At 53.4% G+C, this 19,366-nt stretch overlaps 1 protein-coding gene across 7 annotated transcripts in view; it reads left to right on the top strand.

Annotated features, from left to right (window-relative positions):
• The window catches only part of LOC136580581 (G2/mitotic-specific cyclin-B3-like), a 150,283-nt gene that overhangs the window by 34,367 nt on the left and 96,550 nt on the right, over nucleotides 1-19,366 (top strand). For all 7 annotated transcript variants that reach the window (XM_066581244.1, XM_066581239.1, XM_066581238.1 and 4 more), the window contains exon 4: nucleotides 18,053-18,168. In XM_066581244.1, the coding sequence (XP_066437341.1) occupies nucleotides 18,053-18,168 (116 nt within the window). The remainder of the gene's footprint in view (nucleotides 1-18,052; nucleotides 18,169-19,366) is intronic.

Here is a 19,366-nt window from a genome sequence, read left to right as displayed (position 1 = left end):
TTTCGGGGATGAGCCCCTTTGTCAGTTTGGCTGGATTGGACAACAGGATGCCTGGGGGTGACACAATTCCAAAGGTGTTTTGGGTGTGCCAAAGGGCCTGTATGTGGCAGGGGGCAGGGGAGAAGCCGCTGAAGCACTTCTATCTCCCCTTTTCCCTGCTACATGCAGTTTTTTTTTCTTCTAATATGTAAATTGTGTCTCCTCCCTTTCAGTTTCATCCTATAGTCTTTCCTTGTGCAAATGAGAATAGGGTTGAATCTCTGCACTATGACAGTCCTTCAGATATTTGTAGACTGGTATTAAAGGGTTTTTGTCATTTAAAAAAAATATATATATCTAAACTTACCTACCTATTCCTTCCCTGTCTGTCTCCTTATCACATCTTCTGGTTGAGCTTCTCCAGTGCCCCAGGCCAGCTCACTGCAGGCTGGGACCAGCTTGTTATGAGGGCTGCTTATCTCAAATTCCTTCAAACTGGGTCAGTGAAGGTCACATCCCTGTGCTGTAGCTTCACTGCCTAGGAAGGAATTGTCATCTATTTCAGAGATAGCTCTCTTGAACAATCTCTGAACAAGGTAGGCAGTCCCTACCTACCGTAGGGTTGGCAGGCAGAAGACTGCCAACCAGATGTTTGTAACCTCACAGGAAGGAGAGGAATCAGGCAGCTGGAGGTGAAGTACCCCCCCCCGCTCCCCCCTCACGTGATCTAGACTCTATGCTTCTCTTAAAGGGGTTGTCCCGCGGCAGCAAGTGGGTCTATACACTTCTGTATGGCCATATTAATGCACTTTGTAATATACATTGTGCATTAATTATGAGCCATACAGAAGTTATAAAAAGTTTTTTACTTACCTGCTCCGTTGCTGGCGTCCTCGTCTCCATGGTGCCGACTAATTTTCGCCCTCCGATGGCCAAATTAGCCGCGCTTGCGCAGTCCGGGTCTTCTGCTCTCTTCAATGGAGCCGCTCGTGCAGAAGGCAGGCTCCGTGTAGCTCCGCCCCGTCACGTGCCGATTCCAGCCAATCAGGAGGCTGGAATCGGCAATGGACCGCACAGAAGAGCTGCGGTCCACGGAGGAAGAGGATTCCGGAGGCCATCTTCACAGGTAAGTAGAGAAGTCACCGGAGCGCGGGGATTAAGGTAAGCGCTCCGGTAAGCTTTCTGTACGTCCCTGCATCGGGGTTGTCACGCGCCGAACGGGGGGGGGGGGTGGGGGTTGAAAAAAAAAACCCGTTTCGGCGCGGGACAACCCCTTTAATGCATCCCAGAATTGTTTGCCTTTTTGGCTGCTGCATTACATTGTTGACTCATGTTCAGTCTATGATCTATTAGTATTCCCGAGTCTTTATCACATGGTCTGCTGCTTAGCCCGATTCCTCCCATTCTGTATGTGCTTTTTCTCATTTTTCTTCCACAGATGTAGGACTGCATTTCTACTTGTTAAATACCACTGTTTAAGCTTTTCTAGAACTTTTTGAATCCTCTCTTCACTATGATCACTCAGCCAGTTGTGAATCCACCTAATGGTTGCCTTGTATGGTATTCTGTCATAGAAGGAAATCAGATTTGTCTGGCATGACTTTGTTACAAACCCATACTGGCTCTGATTAATTACTCAATTTTTATCCAAGTACTTGCATACATGCTGTTTAATAATTTGTTTCAAGATCTTTACCGGTATAGAAGTCAGGCTCCCAGGCCTGTAGTTTCCTGGATCCACCTTCTTCCCTGTGAGATGTGATATGGAGGCTCTAGTACCCTGTTGTACTAGCTCAAGCTTGGATGCAAGATGTGATACAGGTGGAGATGGAGGCTCTATTACCCTGTTGGTCTGCTTCTAGCTTTAATAGCAGATGTGATATGGAGGCTCTAGTACCCTGTTGTACTGCTTCTAGCTTTCATACAAATGTGTGTATGGCTGAGCATGATGCTGCTGCCTCTTAAAAGCTGCCATGAGAGGAACACGTGGCTACAGGACGTCTTGTACATATCGCTGTGCTGTTATTGCCCCTGGTACCAGGGGTGATCGACTGTGTGTATGTATGTGTATATAATGCGTGTGTGTAAACACTTTTTCTCGTCTGTTAGCATTGGGGGACACAGCTCTGACCTTGGGGTATAGCTTCTGCCACTAGGAGGCGACACTAAGCACAAAAGTGTTAACTCCTCCCACTAGCTATACCCCTCCTGCAAGCAGCATGCTAGCACAGTTTTTAGCTTAGTGTCTAGGAGGCAGGACTGTCTCTCCTGCTGAGACTATTTTTTTCTCCGGAAGGCCAGGGCATAATGGGGAGGCAGGACTCTCCCCGTTAACCCACCGAGGGCGGCGAACAGACGTAACTACAGACATCTGTTAAATGCCGGGCCCCCTCAGAAGAAAAGGAGGCACACTCGGCCACCAAACTGAGTGTGACCCGCCAGCCATAGAGCCCCCCTTATTTATGGTCCGGCATCCACTGCCCCACCAAAGGCAGGCGATGATGGGGAGAAGCTCTGCTGGAGCCCGGGAGCCACCTTACCTCAGTCAAGAGGTAAGTATGTGGGTTTATTTTGTTATTGCCGCGATGTGCTTGCGCTGCCCTCCCCCCGCGGCTGATGCGCGGCCGCGCCGCTTGTTATGCCGCGCTGCGCTGCTTCCTGCTGCAGTGTGTTGCTTTCGGTGGGCGTCCGCGCCTCTTTGGTGGGCGCCCGCGGCTTATGTGCCTCGGCTGTTTGGTGAGTGGGCGGCCATGTGCTGCCGGCCGCCCCTGGCAGTTTTTGTTTGGCAGCCGCGTCTTTGTGATGCTGGCCGCCCGTGGCTGTTTTGGTGAGCGACTTTGGGGTGGTGGCCGCCCGCGGCTATTGCGTTGGGCGGCCGTGGTTAACGCGCCGGTCGTGGCTGTTTTGTGGGCGGCCGCGGTTGCTTGTTGAGCGGCCGCGGCTGATGTACTCCAGCCGCCCGCGATTGTTGGTGACGGCTGATGGCTGCGGTCCCCCCCGCGGCTGTTTGTGTGGGCGGCCGCGGCTAGTGTGCAGCCATTTTGTTGGGCGCCGCCCGCGGTACTCTGTCCGTAGCCCCCCTGGTGTGCTGTTGGGCGCCGCCCTGATGGCTCCGCCCCCCCCCCCCCCCCCCTCCGGCGTGGCTGATGGCTCCGGCCCCGCCCCCCCCCCCTCCGGCGCGGCTGATGGCTCCGGCCCCGCCCCCCCCCCTCCGGCGCGGCTGATGGCTCCGGCCCCGCCCCCCCCCCCTCCGGCGCGGCTGATGGCTCCGGCCCCGCCCCCCCCCCCCTCCGGCGCGGCTGATGGCTCCGGCCCCGCCCCCCCCCCCCTCCGGCGCGGCTGATGGCTCCGGCCCCGCCCCCCCCCCCCTCCGGCGCGGCTGATGGCTCCGGCCCCGCCCCCCCCCCCCTCCGGCGCGGCTGATGGCTCCGGCCCCGCCCCCCCCCCCCCCTCCGGCGCGGCTGATGGCTCCGGCCCCGCCCCCCCCCCCCTCCGGCGCGGCTGATGGCTCCGGCCCCGCCCCCCCCCCCTCCGGCGCGGCTGATGGCTCCGGCCCCGCCCCCCCCCCCCTCCGGCGCGGCTGATGGCTCCGGCCCCGCCCCCCCCCCCCTCCGGCGCGGCTGATGGCTCCGGCCCCGCCCCCCCCCCCTCCGGCGCGGCTGATGGCTCCGGCCCCGCCCCCCCCCCCCCTCCGGCGCGGCTGATGGCTCCGGCCCCGCCCCCCCCCCCCCTCCGGCGCGGCTGATGGCTCCGGCCCCGCCCCCCCCCCCCCCTCCGGCGCGGCTGATGGCTCCGGCCCCGCCCCCCCCCCCTCCGGCGCGGCTGATGGCTCCGGCCCCGCCCCCCCCCCCTCCGGCGCGGCTGATGGCTCTGGCCCCGCCCCCCCCCCCTCCGGCGCGGCTGATGGCTCCGGCCCCGCCCCCCCCCCCCTCCGGCGCGGCTGATGGCTCCGGCCCCGCCCCCCCCCCCCCCTCCGGCGCGGCTGATGGCTCCGGCCCCGCCCCCCCCCCCCTCCGGCGCGGCTGATGGCTCCGGCCCCGCCCCCCCCCCCCTCCGGCGCGGCTGATGGCTCCGGCCCCGCCCCCCCCCCCTCCGGCGCGGCTGATGGCTCCGGCCCCGCCCCCCCCCCCCTCCGGCGCGGCTGATGGCTCCGGCCCCGCCCCCCCCCCCCTCCGGCGCGGCTGATGGCTCCGGCCCCGCCCCCCCCCCCCTCCGGCGCGGCTGATGGCTCCGGCCCCGCCCCCCCCCCCCTCCGGCGCGGCTGATGGCTCCGGCCCCGCCCCCCCCCCCTCCGGCGCGGCTGATGGCTCCGGCCCCGCCCCCCCCCCCCTCCGGCGCGGCTGATGGCTCCGGCCCCGCCCCCCCCCCCCTCCGGCGCGGCTGATGGCTCCGGCCCCGCCCCCCCCCCCCCCTCCGGCGCGGCTGATGGCTCCGGCCCCGCCCCCCCCCCCTCCGGCGCGGCTGATGGCTCCGGCCCCGCCCCCCCCCCCCCTCCGGCGCGGCTGATGGCTCCGGCCCCGCCCCCCCCCCCCCCTCCGGCGCGGCTGATGGCTCCGGCCCCGCCCCCCCCCCCCCCCCCTCCGGCGCGGCTGATGGCTCCGGCCCCGCCCCCCCCCCCCCCCCTCCGGCGCGGCTGATGGCTCCGGCCCCGCCCCCCCCCCCCTCCGGCGCGGCTGATGGCTCCGGCCCCGCCCCCCCCCCCTCCGGCGCGGCTGATGGCTCCGGCCCCGCCCCCCCCCCCTCCGGCGCGGCTGATGGCTCCGGCCCCGCCCCCCCCCCCTCCGGCGCGGCTGATGGCTCCGGCCCCGCCCCCCCCCCCTCCGGCGCGGCTGATGGCTCCGGCCCCCCCCCCCCCCCTCCGGCGCGGCTGATGGCTCCGGCCCCCCCCCCCCCCCCCGGCGCGGCTGATGGCTCCGGCCCCGCCCCCCCCCCCCCCCTCCGGCGCGGCTGATGGCTCCGGCCCCGCCCCCCCCCCCCCCTCCGGCGCGGCTGATGGCTCCGGCCCCGCCCCCCCCCCCCCCCTCCGGCGCGGCTGATGGCTCCGGCCCCGCCCCCCCCCCCCTCCGGCGCGGCTGATGGCTCCGGCCCCGCCCCCCCCCCCCCTCCGGCGCGGCTGATGGCTCCGGCCCCGCCCCCCCCCCCCTCCGGCGCGGCTGATGGCTCCGGCCCCGCCCCCCCCCCCCCCCCTCCGGCGCGGCTGATGGCTCCGGCCCCGCCCCCCCCCCCCCCCCCCCCCTCCGGCGCGGCTGATGGCTCCGGCCCCGCCCCCCCCCCCCCCTCCGGCGCGGCTGATGGCTCCGGCCCCGCCCCCCCCCCTCCGGCGCGGCTGATGGCTCCGGCCCCGCCCCCCCCCCCCCCCCCTCCGGCGCGGCTGATGGCTCCGGCCCCGCCCCCCCCCCCTCCGGCGCGGCTGATGGCTCCGGCCCCGCCCCCCCCCCCCCTCCGGCGCGGCTGATGGCTCCGGCCCCCCCCCCCCCCCCCCCCCGCGGTTGATGGCTCTCCCCCCCCCCCCCCCCCCCCTCGCGGCTGATGGCTCGTTTTGCATTTTCCCGCCGAGCGGGCGTTTTGCATTTTCCCGCCTACCCTGCATCCCTCTCTTTGCGTAGCGCGTGCATAGCGCCGCACAGCCGGTCCGCCGGCTACACATGGCTGTCTTTTTAAGCTTGGCGCCACACTCGTACGCCTCCTACTGCGCCCTCGTGATAGGGATGGGAAGCCGCCCTGCGTCCATTATACCAGCACGCGGGCGCTTTGCATTTTCCCGTCGAGCGGGCGCCTGAATGTTCGCGTCGAGCGGGCGCCTGAATGTTCGCGCCGAGCAGGCGCCTACCCTGCGTCCCTCTCTTTGCGTAGCGCCGCACAGCCGGTCCGCCGGCTACACATGGCTGTCTTTTTAAGCTTGGTGCCACACTCGTACGCCTCCTACTGCGCCCTCGTGATAGGGATGGGAAGCCGCCCTGCGTCCATTATACCAGCACGCGGGTATGCCTTACCCGCTTCCCGCCCGCGGGTTTAGAGGCTGTGCACCAGCATCACCCCCCTACAGCAGCGTTGGTCGCACGTTTCCTGGGTGCGTTGCCGCTGGTCAGGATGGGTTGTATATAACCATGTAGCACGGCCACCATTGCCTTGCTGCTGAACAGATTGCGTAGCTCACGACGTTCGGAGCGTTTGATTGTCATAGGCTGGCGTATAATGCTGCTGTGCGACCCGCTTTGCCTGCAGGCAGCAGCTGACCACTCCTTACGCAATCCTCTCAGCGAAACTGAGGTCGCTGGGACCCTTTCCATATTACAGACAGGCTATCGGGTGGCTCCCTGGTCGCTGATAGCGCCCCTATTACCCCTGCAATGACATGGACGGGGCCGCAAGAGCCTACAGCGTACCGAACTTGCTGAGACCTGCGGTACCTTCCATACAGAAGGAGTACCGCACAAGGAATCGCTAGAATCTTCGCTACCCATATCTGCTCCGGACCGGGTTGAGCGTTGCCTGACGGAAGCTCCCCGATTGCCCCCCTGCAGTTCCCTGCAGCTAGCAGTACCGTGGTGTCTAATTCCAGGATGACACGTGGACAGGGCGGCCAGAGCCACATGCCAGGTGCGCTCTCGCTACAGCTCTATATATACTGACAACAGTGTGCGAACTCTTGTCAGCATTACTCGGGGCTCGCTGACTGGATTCATCGTTCCCCATGTCGGCTCCGCACTGGGTTGAGCCTTACATGTTGGCAGCTCCCCTGTGGTTCCCCCCGCGGCCACATGTACCATAGTGTCCGCGTCCAGGAGGACATGCAGGCGGGGCGCCCAGAGCCACATACCAAGTGCGCCCGCGCTGTAGTTCGAGATTAAGCGGAGAGAATCTCATCCTACAGATAACAGTATGCGATCTCTTGTCAGTATTCGCACAGGGAGTCTCTGGACTCATTTTTCTTCATGTCTGTCCTGAATCCGGTTGAACTCCTCTACAGACAATCGCACCACAGTGTCCGTGTCCAGGAGGACACGATGACAGCGGCTTGCAAGGGTCACATACTATGTGCGTGCTCGTTAAGGAACGAGACTGCATCCAGCCGGAGAATATCTTGCCTTACGTACAACAGGGTTCAAGCTGCTTGTCGGCGGTACCCTAGGCGGCTGAGACCGGTGGTACTTCAATGCCCGAAGCAGCGCATTCACTGGTTTGAGCAGGGGTCAGCTTCGTCCCCTCAGTAGTTTCCTGCACCCTGGGTCGCAGTCCAGGACAGAGCCGCATATCAAGTGCGCTTCCTGCTGCTGTACTGGTTTACAAGCTGATTATCAGCGGTACCCGGCCTTGATGTCAGGCCTGACCGGGTTGCCCTGGCCTTAGCTAGACCCCCGCCTTTCCCTGCAGGCAACCAGACCGCTAGGTCCGATGCCGGGTTAGCACGCGGACAGGTCCCGGCTAGTACCACGTCTGGTATGTGGTCTCGCTATTGTACGAGAGTTATATTCACTCAAAAATTAGTCACCTTATGGACAACATGTATTTGGGCTTTGTGTGGAGCAAGCTGTTAAGGCAGCAGTATGCAGGCCAAAACTCTTGAGGAAGTCGAACAGCCGTTGGGCTTCCTTTTGGTCTGGCTAAGTCTTGTGGTACCCTTCTGAGGAATATACTATTCTCAGGAATTTGGTGAGCACGTCGTATTCGCCTCCACCCTACAGAAGCTTGCGCTTTGGACGGTTTTCCTAACGGCTAGCTCCCCTGGAGCGACCACCTGCAGCTTCCTACAGGCAACTTGGGGCGATCTACGATGACAGGAGAGCCGCATACGGAAGTGACGCGGGGCGCCCCTCCGGCGGCGCTTTGTAATGCCGAGTTAGTTTCCTTCGGGCATTCTTTGAGCTACATGGCATGTTGTACTCTCTAGGAATGATGGGCTGCTAGTTCTACAGCTGCGTCAGTAGGACGTGGATAGCCCTCTGCAGGAGACAGAGCTCCTGCTGACCCTGGTCGGGTGCAGCACAGGCCACGTTTCTCCGATTGGGGATGGGGAGACTGACCGTAGAAGTGCTCCGTATTCTAAACGGTCGCAGCAAACTAGGCCTTCCTAGTCGCTTGCGAGACTGATTGTATAGGAAGGTAAAACGTCCAATGGGGTTAAGGCAGACAGCTCCAGCGACTCGCTTCGACCCTCCTGCATTGCTCTCCCTGCATTATGACTTGCAGGACAGCGTAAGACAGTCCATACTTGTACTGTCTGCAATTTTAGGCTTCCTCCATCCCTATTGCCGATGTTTCCTCAAAGGGATCAGTGAGTCTCGTACCAGGGTACCTTTGCTGCCTTGTGCGGTCAATTTTTCTGTACCCAGTGGAGTCACACGGTTACATTGTATCCCAGCACGGGGCCAGCCCTAGTTGATCACGAAATGGGCAGATGTCCTCGGATACCCATGGGGCCATGCAGAGGCTGACGCCGTGGGCATTGTTGCAGGATCACGGAACAAAATTTTTCCTCACACGCACCCTTTTCAAGTTACAGCTAATCAGACAGCCGACGCCATGGCTGGCCTTCCAACCATGGGCAGCACGGGACTCCAGCATGAGACGGTTTCATATCTCAACAGGTCGTTCTCACTGGCGTCTGGACTCGACTGTTCCTTCCTCACGGAGGGACTGTGGAGATGAGGTTAAATACCTGGAGGTATATGGGACCTGACTTACAACTAAGTCGCTTGGCAGAAGGCCCACAACCCTCATGTTTTGGTGCCTATGGCTCCACAGCTCCATCTTTGGATGCCTATTTTGTGCGGATGGTACAGGAAACGGTTGTTATCTAACCTCTATGGCCTGACGCCAGTATCGGGATCCACTTCGGTGAGGTATCGGTGGGCACCTTCTCGGTAGTTCCAAGGAACGCTCCAGGGCAGGTTTCTCGGTTGACTACGCCAGAGTACCTCGTGCAGGTGGCATGCTTCAGTCACGCTGGCGCGCTGCCGGTAATCCGGGCAACTCCGACTGGATCCCTGCGTTTCCAGAGTGGACTCCTTACAATGACTCTGCCTTGCAGCAATTCAGGGTTACTATGCCAGCAAGGTCATATTCTCAGGCCGTATTCTTTGGAAGGCATGTGCCTCGTCGGAAGCTCCTTGTCTGGGTTTTGTTTTTTTCTTCCCTCAGAGGGTGGATGGGGCCGATACTTAGGCCCCTTTAGGCTCGGTCTGAGCATGCGGGATACCTAGCCATCCATCAACGCTGGTCGCAGTTGAAGGACAGATTGCTTCCTTACACATGCGACTCCTTCTATTTTCCCACCCCCTTGGGTACTGCTCTAGAACGTCCCAAAGTCAGAGCTGTGTCCCCCAATGATAACAGACGAGAAAACAAGATTTTGTAAGAACTTACCGTAAAATCTTTCTCGTCTTGTTCATTGGGGGGCACAGCACCCACCCAGTCTGGTATTGGAACTGTGACGTATACTCCCCTGGGGAGGGTCCTCGGTGCAGTCGCACTTGGTGTTGGAATGAGTTACAGTTCGTGAGTATTGTTGTTTATTATCTATGTTGTATCCTACTGGCTGCTCCTACTGCTTGCATACAAACTGAGCTAGCATGTTGCTTGCAGGAGGGGTATAGCTAGTGGGAGGAGTTAACACTTTTGTGCTTAGTGTCGCCTCCTAGTGGCAGAAGCTATACCCCAAGGTCAGAGCTGTGTCCCCCAATGTACAAGACGAGAAAGAGATTTTACGGTAAGTTCTTACAAAATCTTGTTATTGAGGAGCACTCGCAAAAATTAGAGGGATTCAGCTATTGTGGTATTGAAAAAGTTATAAGTCATCGAAAGCAAAATATAGATCAAACTCAGATGTTAAAGAGAGAGGGAATATTGGATTTTGACCCTTGAGACATGGCATTCTAAAGGTCTCAATAAGAAAACAGATTTACCGTTTATTCCGGCGTATAAGGCGACTGGGCGTATAAGACGACCCCCCCCCCCCCCCAACTTATTCGTCAGAAATAGTGTAGGAGGGGGGAAAAAAAACAGTACTCACCTCCCGCGGCATTCTGCGGCGCTGTTGCAGGCTGTCGCTCTTGCCGACAGAGCATTGCTTTCTGGAGGCGGGGCTTGAAATCCCCGCCTTCAGAAAGCTAATGCTGTGATTGACTAACTCAGATGGCGTCAGCCAATGAGAGCTGGAGCTGCGTTAGCCAATCACAGCCATTCAGTGATGTCATTAAATGGCTGTAGTTGGCTAATAGCCAGTTGGCTAACTGACGTCGCCTGAGTTAGCTAATTCAGCATTAGCTTTCTGGAGGCGGGGATTTCAAGCCCTGCATCTGGAAAGCAATGCTCTGTTGGCGAGGAGGAGGGAGCGACAGCCTGCAGCAGCGCCGCGGAAGGTGAGTACTGTTTTTTTTTTTTGTTGTTTTTTCGGACAACTGTATACACCGGAATATACGGATATATATATATATATATATATATATATATATATATATATATATATATATATATATATATATATATTAGATCCCTTTATAGATGTATAATCTTTGAATATATGTAGAACGCCTGAATTCTATTCCTGGATATAGATATATTCTATATAAATGTATGAAAAGATTTATGCAAGATCTGTATGGCAATTTTAGAACAACTGGAATATGAAGAAATTTTATATAGGACAAATAATCAATGGTTGCAGAAGGTCCTTCCTCCTTTTTTGCTAGTGGATCCATCTATAACTGTATAAATTTAGTTAGTATGAAAAACATCTAAATTCTATTTCTAAATATGGATAATTGAGGTGTAAGTGTAAAAGGGAGTTGGTTCTAAAAAATATTTGGATGCGAATTCACCTATAGAAAATGCATAGGGAAAAACATGGAGAGAAAGATTTAAGATAAGAAATATGAGGTATTTTGAGATTTAAGACAAAGATATAAAAAAGTTATATTCCTTGTAACAAATATTGTTGTCTTCTATTATTTTCCCTATTCATGCATTTAGTCACGTTGAAGTCTTATCTTATGGAGGATTATCTGTAGTTATATGATATCAGTATTCCATTAATATAAGTATTGTAAGCAGGGTAAGATATTTAGCCAATAATTATATATCGTGAACAGCTATTTTAATCTAATATGTTGGAACAGTTGTGCATATGTGTGGTAGCTCTTGTAGGAGCAAGGAGCCCATAGTTTATGTACACATCTTAATAGAACAAAGGGTTAATTAACAGGTGTAAATCTAATGAAATTGCTTCTTAAGGAAGGAAGTAGTATGATGTAAGTGAGGTGATTAAGATCTGGGAGGAGATCGAAACGCGTCCTCTGGGCGTTTTATAGTATCTTTGTTATTATGAGCACGAATTAAATAAAAGCAGAGGAATTTTTACCTTCGTACATCCAAGCTCCTGCCATTCATTTGTCTACATTGTAAAGAACCGCTTGGATCGAGCAGTATAGGATGGAAGGTTATTCCTGCTAAAGAAAGGATACGGACGGAACATAAGACGGGAGCAAGCACAACCTGATGCATAGGTGAGGAAGTTTATCTTTCTTTGCTCCTCTCTACAGGTGGTCTGTAGGTGGCGTCCTGAGCCCGGTCACTTTGTGAGCCCTCAACACATCCACTGGTCCCAACATCTCCTAACAATCTGGTTAGACGCTCCTCTCTACTGGTTGTATGTAGGGGGCATCCTGAGCCCGGTTATTTTGTTTACCCTCACGCACCCACTGTTCAGAACAACCCCGGTTGGGGGACAGTTCATTGATATGACCATCCAGCTTCTCACATCCCAATAATGTGCCCCCTCTCAGACTCTGGTAACTGGTGAAATCTCTTCTCTGCGTTGTAGAGGCAGCTAGTGGTCTGTAAACTCTACACAAGTGGAGGAAAAGGTCACTACACACAAGGGGCCTCCGAGAGCCTTTTATAGGCCAAGGGGAAAACCACTTTTAGGGTCTTAGGTGACAAGACCGTTCATCTAATCACCACAACTCTCATCATTTACATATCTGATGGAACTGCATGCCGAGTACTGCAGCAAAACCACAACTTCTGGGGGCAGGAATTTATCTTTTTCTGATAGTGTAGTTTTGAAAACTTGTATTTTCATCACGTCCATCCTGACAGCACACATGGAGGTTGCTCCGCCTGTGTTCCCTGGGACAGGAAGAGGAGTTCTTTAAAAGCCACCTCCCACCGCTTGACTCCAGTGTCTTTCTGTCCCAAACGGACACAGGAGGGAGTTCTCTGTGGATGGAGGCTGCGGGCTGCAGAGCGCTACTCACCGGGGCGCTGGGTATCCGGCCAGGGGAGGCAGTTCCACGGCTCCATCTGGATGTCGGCACCATCTGTGGGGAGGGAGCGGCAGGTGCGACTGCTCTGCGCTCCTGTTCCTCGGCGGAGCGGCGGCTGGCTTCCGAGTATGGGGCGGCGCAGCGTCGTGCGCGATGAAGTCAGACGCAGCGCTGGCGCTTAAAGGCGCCAAATTCAAACTCCATCTGGGAAAAAATCCTCCATGTTCCCAGGCTCCTTTTTCTGCTGACAGGTGCCATGGACAGCGCTGAGGGAGAAAAAAGGATTGTGCCAACCGTAAGTAGTCCACTTGGACAAAAAATGGGAACATTTTTGTGAGTATGGCTTTCACACCTGGTATTAGTAATGGCTTCTCCTTATAGGAGGAAGCATTAAAAACTGAACTGGAAAAAAAAGAGGATAAAAAGTTGCGCGTTATACGCCAAAAAAGTGGACGATAACGCTAAGAGACCCATCTGCTTGGACTGCGCTACAAAAATAGTAAAAGACGAGCAACACAACCTACTACAAGGTATTCGGGAAATGGTGCGTGAAGAAGTACAGGCGCTAATAGATCAAACCTTTGACTCCTAGCCGGGGCCATTCAGGAAAAGGGCCCGCACCAGGGATTATGGGGTCTCTTCACCCGAACACTCCGAGAGGGAGTTTTCAGATGACTCATCGGAAGTGTCAACCCCCACGCCAGGAGACAAAAAATATTTTTTTTGGACCTGGAGGAACTTATTTCCGCAGTGCGCAATATTATGGAAGTAACAGATACACCGCAAGTGAGATCAGTACAGAACGAAATGTTTGGGAACCTCAGACCCCGTCACAAGAAGTGCTTTCCTGTCAATGAAAATTTGCGGAACATGATCTTGGATGAATGGTACAAACCCAGACGGGGTTCCATCATCCAAAAAGACTTTAGAAAGAGACCCTCTTTTACTACAGAAGAGGCCTTTCTATGGCGGACGATCCCAAAAGTGGACGTACCGGTCGCAAAATTAACAAAGAAGACTGCACTCCCATTTGAGGATTGCTCCCAACTAAAAGACCCAACGGAGCGAAAAATGAAAGGGTTTCTAAAAGGAGCATGGGAGTCAGCTACTACAGTTATAGAGACCAACATAGTGGCCGCGTCTGTGGTGAGATCTCTATACCTGTGGCTCGACCAACTAGATTCCCACCTGCACTTGAAGACCCCTAGGGAAGAGCTCCTCAAGTGCCTATCCCTGATTTAAAAAGCGACGGCCTTTTTAGCAGATGCATCAGGGGAGTCCGTTAGGTTCGCGGCAAGAAGTGCAGGACTTGGGAACTCTGCTAGACGGGCCTTATGGCTCAGATCGTGGGCAGGAGACCAAATGTCCAAATCCAGATTGTGTACGATTCCTCTCGTGGGCGAATACCTCTTCGGACCAACTCTGGATAAGATCTTGGAGAAAGCGGCGGACAAAAAGCTAGGCTTTCCGACCGATTACCTGCCCAAGAAAACCATACACTTCAGAAGAGATTATATCCCGAGAGGAAAAAGCAAGGGGAAGTCGGGTAGGTGGTCCTACCCGAAAGGGGGTAGAGGGAGAACTTCAGGGTTTCCCCCTAGGCCTGACCCAAGATAAGTTACTGTGGGGGGTAGACTTCATCAGTACTCAGAAAATTGGCTGCAGATTTCAAAAAGTCCCTGGATACTGAAGATAGTCTCTTCAGGCTATAAAATAGAACTAAACTCAAAGCCCCCTGACAATTTCTGCATAACACCTCTGCAGTCCCCGCCGACTCCCAAGCACGATTGGAGGAAGGTGTATTTAATTTAATCAATATAGGAGCAGTTATTCCCGTCCCTGAGACAGAACATGGCCGGGGTATTATTCTCGTTTATTTTTAGTTCCAAAACCAAGTGGCACTTTTAGAGTTATTTTGAACCTCAAAAAATTGGAATGCGTACGTGAATAACCTTATGTTCAAAATGGAAACAATACGCTCGACGGTCCCCCTAATAGGTCCGGGTAATGTTATGTGCACAATAGATTTAAAAGATGCGTATTTTCATGTCCCCATTCATGTGACATCTCAAAAACTTCTAAGGTTTGCAGTTTATATAAATAGCACTATTCGCCATTTTCAACTTATCTGCCTACCGTTCGGTATCTCCTCAGCTCCGAGAATATTTACAAAGGTCATGATGGAGCCAGTTAGTTTCCTTCGGGAACAGAACATCAAAATTTTCCCTTATTTAGATGACCTTCTGTTAATCACGAGCGACAAAAAAACCATGAAGTCCCATTTAGAGCAGACGCTAGATCTACTCGAAAAACTGGGTTGGATTATTAATTATGAGATGTCTAGTCTTGTTCCAGAGTCCAAAAAGATATTTCTGGGGATTCTCCTGGATTCAAGTAAAAATCGATCCTTTTTACCCAAAACAAAAATTTCCCACATCTTGGAAGAAATACGGAAATTAAAAAAAAAAGTGTCAGTAAGGGAAACAATGCACACCCTAGGCCTAATGACGGCCTGTCTTCCAGCAGTACCCTGGTCTCCATTTCACTCCAGGTCCCTGCAACAAAAACTGTTGGCTGCCTGGGATCGTTCCCAGGAGTCCCTGGAGGAGCAATTTAAGTTACCACAATGGGTAAAAAGAAGTCCCTAGATTGGTGGCTTGTACCATCAAATCTGAGAAAAGGAGTCCAGTGGTCACTATCTCCGTGCGTCACAGTAAATACGGACGCCAGCAGTACAGGATGGGGGGCCCAAGTGGCAGGTGAAGCCTTGCAGGGTTCCTGGTCTAGGTTCACTAGTGCCCACTCCTCAAACTTCAGGGAACTAAGGGCAGTTTGGGAGGCCCTGATTAGATCTGAAGACATATTGCGAGACAAACACGTAAAAGTATTGTCGGATAATATGACTACGGTTTTCTTTCTCCGTCACCAGGGAGGCACTCGACATCCTCGCTTACAGCATATGGCAAACAAAATATTAACGTGGGCAGAGGTCAACACTGCATCCCTCTCGGCAGTTCATCTAAAAGGGACTCAAAATCAGGTGGCGGACTTTTTGAGCAGGGAAAGACTGGATCCGGGAAACTGGTCCCTCAACCCAGAAGTATTCTGATATCTTACAGACCAGTGGGGTCTACCACAAGTGGACCTAATCGCATCAAGGAAAAATGCAAAATTCCGGGACTTCTCCCTAGATCCTGCGTACCAGCCACTAGCATTAGATGCACTATCCCTGGAATGGGAAATGCCCCTGGCCTATGCGTTCCCTCCCTTACCGTTAATAGCCAGATGCCTACAAAAAATCTCACGCAGTCAGACTACTGTAATATTCATCGCCCCGGCATGGCCAAAAAGACCGTGGTATCCAATGTTAAACTGGTTGGCAATACAATCCCCGATAGCGCTACCCCTTAGAGAGGATCTTCTATCCCAGGGCCCAGTACTGTTTCAGAAAAAACACTGGCTAAAATTGACGGCCTGGCTGCTGAACGGCAGAGGTTAAGGAAACGGGCTTTCTGACAAGGTGATTGATACTTTGTTCAAAAGTCGGAAATTAGTTTCTTCAAAAATCTATTATAGAATATGGGAAGTATTTTGTACCTGGTATAAACCAGAGAGTCCGGATATAGATTGCCCAGATTTTATTAAAATCTTAGATTTTTTTTGCAAGCAGGGCTAGGCAAAGGCCTGAGCCCCAGAACATTGCGGGTACAGACGGCAGCTCTTAGTGCCTTGTTTGATATTAAACTTATGGAAAATAAATGGATAAAAGGGTTCTTGAAAGGGGCAGATAGGTCAAAACCCTTTGTGAGGGGACTGTTACCCTCATGGGATCTTAATGTAGTCCTGGAAGGTCTCTGCGATCCTCAATTCAAACCCATTAGCCAAATTTCGGTTAGAAATGTATCCATGAAAGTCGCCTTTCTGATCGCTATCACATCGGCTAGGAGAATTGGCGAGTTACAAGCCTCATCAAGTAGAAAACTCTACTTAAGAGTCCTAGAGGATCGTGTAATATTTAAAAACACCCCAGACTTCTTACCAAAAGTTGTGTCTCCATTTCATATAAATCAAGAGATAATATTGCCCTCTTTTTGTCAAAATGTTAGTAACACTAAAGAAGAGCGACTACATAGTCTAGATGTCCGTAGAGCGGTAAAAACCTACCTACAAATTACCCAAACCTTCTCGAAATCAGAAAGCTTTTTTTTCTACAGTTCCAAGGTACCAATAAGGGCAGATCAGCTTCAAAGGATACCATAGCTAGATGCATCAAATTAGCGATCCAGGAGACCTACAAGACCAGAGGTTTGGTGGCTCCGGAGGGGACGAGGGCCCACTCCACCAGGGCTCTCGCCATCTCCTGGGCGGAACATAGGGGGGCCTCGATAGATCAGATTTGCAAGACAGCAACCTGGTCTAATATAAATACATTCGCAAGGCATTCTAGATTAGATCTCCACTCAAATAGAGAACTGGCCTTTGGGCGGAAAGTGCTCCAGGCAGTGGTCCTCCTCTTCTCCCCCCCTAAAAATCTGATAATTTGGTATACCTCCATGTGTGCTGTCAGGACGGACGTGATGGAAAGACAAGAATTATTTCTTACCGATAATTCCTTTTCCATGAGTCCATCATGACAGCACATGCTTTCCCACCCTTGTTGATTTATAATGCGTGTACATACGATTGATGTCTTTCAGTGCTAATAAAAACTGTTGGACCTCGTATCCGTTGTGATTTGGAAGTCACTGGAGTCAAGCGGTGGGAGGTGGCTTTTAAAGAACTCCTCTTCCTGTCCTAAGGAACACAGGCGGAGCAACCTTCATGTGTGCTGTCATGATGGACTCATGGAAAAGGAATTATTGGTAAGAAATAATTCTTGTCTTTTTGTTAGCCAATAAAAGGCATCATATCTACCAGGTTATTAATAACATTGTGTTCTACAGGCGAACACAGGAGCAAACTTTTTGCAGTTTTTGTAAAATGTAATGTTAAAGCCTTGTAGTGGTGTGACTCTGATCAGTCTGCTGCTCCTTTGTAATCTATTCCTGCTGATTGACAGGTCTTGTGCATACAGAGGCCCTCTGCTCCCTAAAGCCGGAGTCACATGAGCCTGTTATGGCCACCTTCTGCATCTTAGTGTCTCGACCCGACTGAGTCTCCTAACCTGCACTTGGGACCTCTCCTTGGATCCTCTAAGTTCGGCTCAGGAACCGTGCTTGTGCGCATTAAAGATGCAGCATAGTGGCTATTATGTTTACGTGAAACCAGCCTAACTCTCTGTAGCATGAAGATATAATTGAGGGGTGTGTGTGTGTGTGTGTGTGTGTGTGTGTGTGTGGTGTTTTTATTTTCTTAGTAGCTGTAACAGTAGATGGCTGAAGATCAGCTGCAGCACATCTGCATCTCTGATTCTTTCCTCTCCATAGACTTCTATAGGCAGCATGGAACAACACCCCCCCCCCCCCTACTGTTCTTGTTCCTCTTCAATGTTTCTGTTGGAGATGGACTTCACTTTATTAAAAGGCGCACAGCCAATTAGATGGAAGTGCGACACTAGTGGCCAGTGTGTTGTGTTTAATTTTTTGTGCTTAAAAATTGACATTTTTCTGTAAACGGGCTTGCACTTTTGCTAGATATTACAAAAGTTCTGATTTGGTGACCCTGCATTAAGCAGGGGGTTGGACCCGGGGACCCTTTCCACTATGATTCGCTTTAGCTCTAGCGTAGGGACCTGGTTTGGGTCAAGTCATTGAATATTTTGTGTTTTGTAATAATGTTACAATATTCACAAAAAAATCTTCTAACAGGCTCACAAAAATCAGCAACTGCTTCAGAAGAAGAAAGATGGGCAGAAAGCCATGAAGAAGACAAGGAATGTAGCAGTCAGTGGAATTATAAAAAACAATGAAATCAACATAAAGAGGTTAGTAGGACGCTACACATACACTGGAAGGCTGGGTTCCCACTGGGCGAAATTTCCGTGCGGACTTTCTGCACGGAATTTCCGCCTGCAATTTTAATTCTGAGATTAAGCAGCAAAGTGGAGGAGACTTGCAAAAATCTCTGCATGCTGTGGAGAAGCCTTTGCGGACAAGCCGTGCTGAAACTGACATACCATGTGGAAATCAAAGCTGTGGCATGTCTATTCTATTGCGGTCTCCGTTGCAGACTATCTTTCCCCCGCCCCCTTCCTCCCCCTTACAACCCTGTGTCTAGTGTCAGCAGCAGCCCCTTGTCCTCTCACCTAAGCTACACCCTCCCCTGACCAGACACCAACCAAATATTGAGCAGATCAGATTAATCTTCATGTTCTCTGCATGAAATGTACATAAGAAATAACCTATCTCTATAAATGCCTCTCTTCTACAGGAAACCCTGTAGAATCCTTTCATGGCCAAGGGTCATTGGTGTGTCTGCATCTAGGTCACATTCTCTATCTTCCCCCATTACCTTTTTATTTTTGTGTTGATGGGGTTTTGTAGGGAACATTCTTTACATAACAACCTGTAGTTTTCATTTGGTACTAATTTGGGTAAGGCCGCCTGCACACAAGCGGAAATCCTGCCGCGGGATTTCCGCCGCTGAAAGTTTGCATAGGAGTGCATTAAAATACGCACTCCTATGCAGACGGCCGCGGTTTGGCTGCGCGAAATCTCGCGCGGCAAACAAACCGCGGCATGTCCTAATTTTCTGCGGGGCACGCACTCACCCGGCCGCCGGCTCCTGTCTGCGCATGCGCCGGCTGCACGGCAGCCGGCACATGAAAGAGCCGGGGCCGCCAGGCGCGGGTGAGTTCGCGCTCGTCCCTGCAGGCGCTCGGGTCGGATCGCGCGGCGAGAATTCTCGCTGCCGGATCCGACCCGCTCGTCTGCAGGCGGCCTAACGTGTGTGTGTGTGTGTGTGTGTGTGTGTGTGTGTGTGTGTGTGTGTGTGTGTGTGTGTGTGTGTTTTTCTTAGCATGGCACTTGCTTGGTCACTCTATATCTAAAATTGTTTTTTAAACTTAATATTTTTTTTAAATTAAAAACACTTTACCATTTTTATTAGTCCACATAGAGGACTTTGCAATTCGATTAAACCCTTCTAAAGTATAGTGCAATACTATAGTATTACAATATACT

This window comes from Eleutherodactylus coqui, chromosome 10 (assembly GCF_035609145.1).
Source record: "Eleutherodactylus coqui strain aEleCoq1 chromosome 10, aEleCoq1.hap1, whole genome shotgun sequence".
NCBI lineage: Eukaryota > Metazoa > Chordata > Amphibia > Anura > Eleutherodactylidae > Eleutherodactylus > Eleutherodactylus coqui.
The sequence above is the reverse complement of the archived record's forward strand: the minus strand, read 5'-3'. Positions and strand labels throughout refer to the sequence as shown.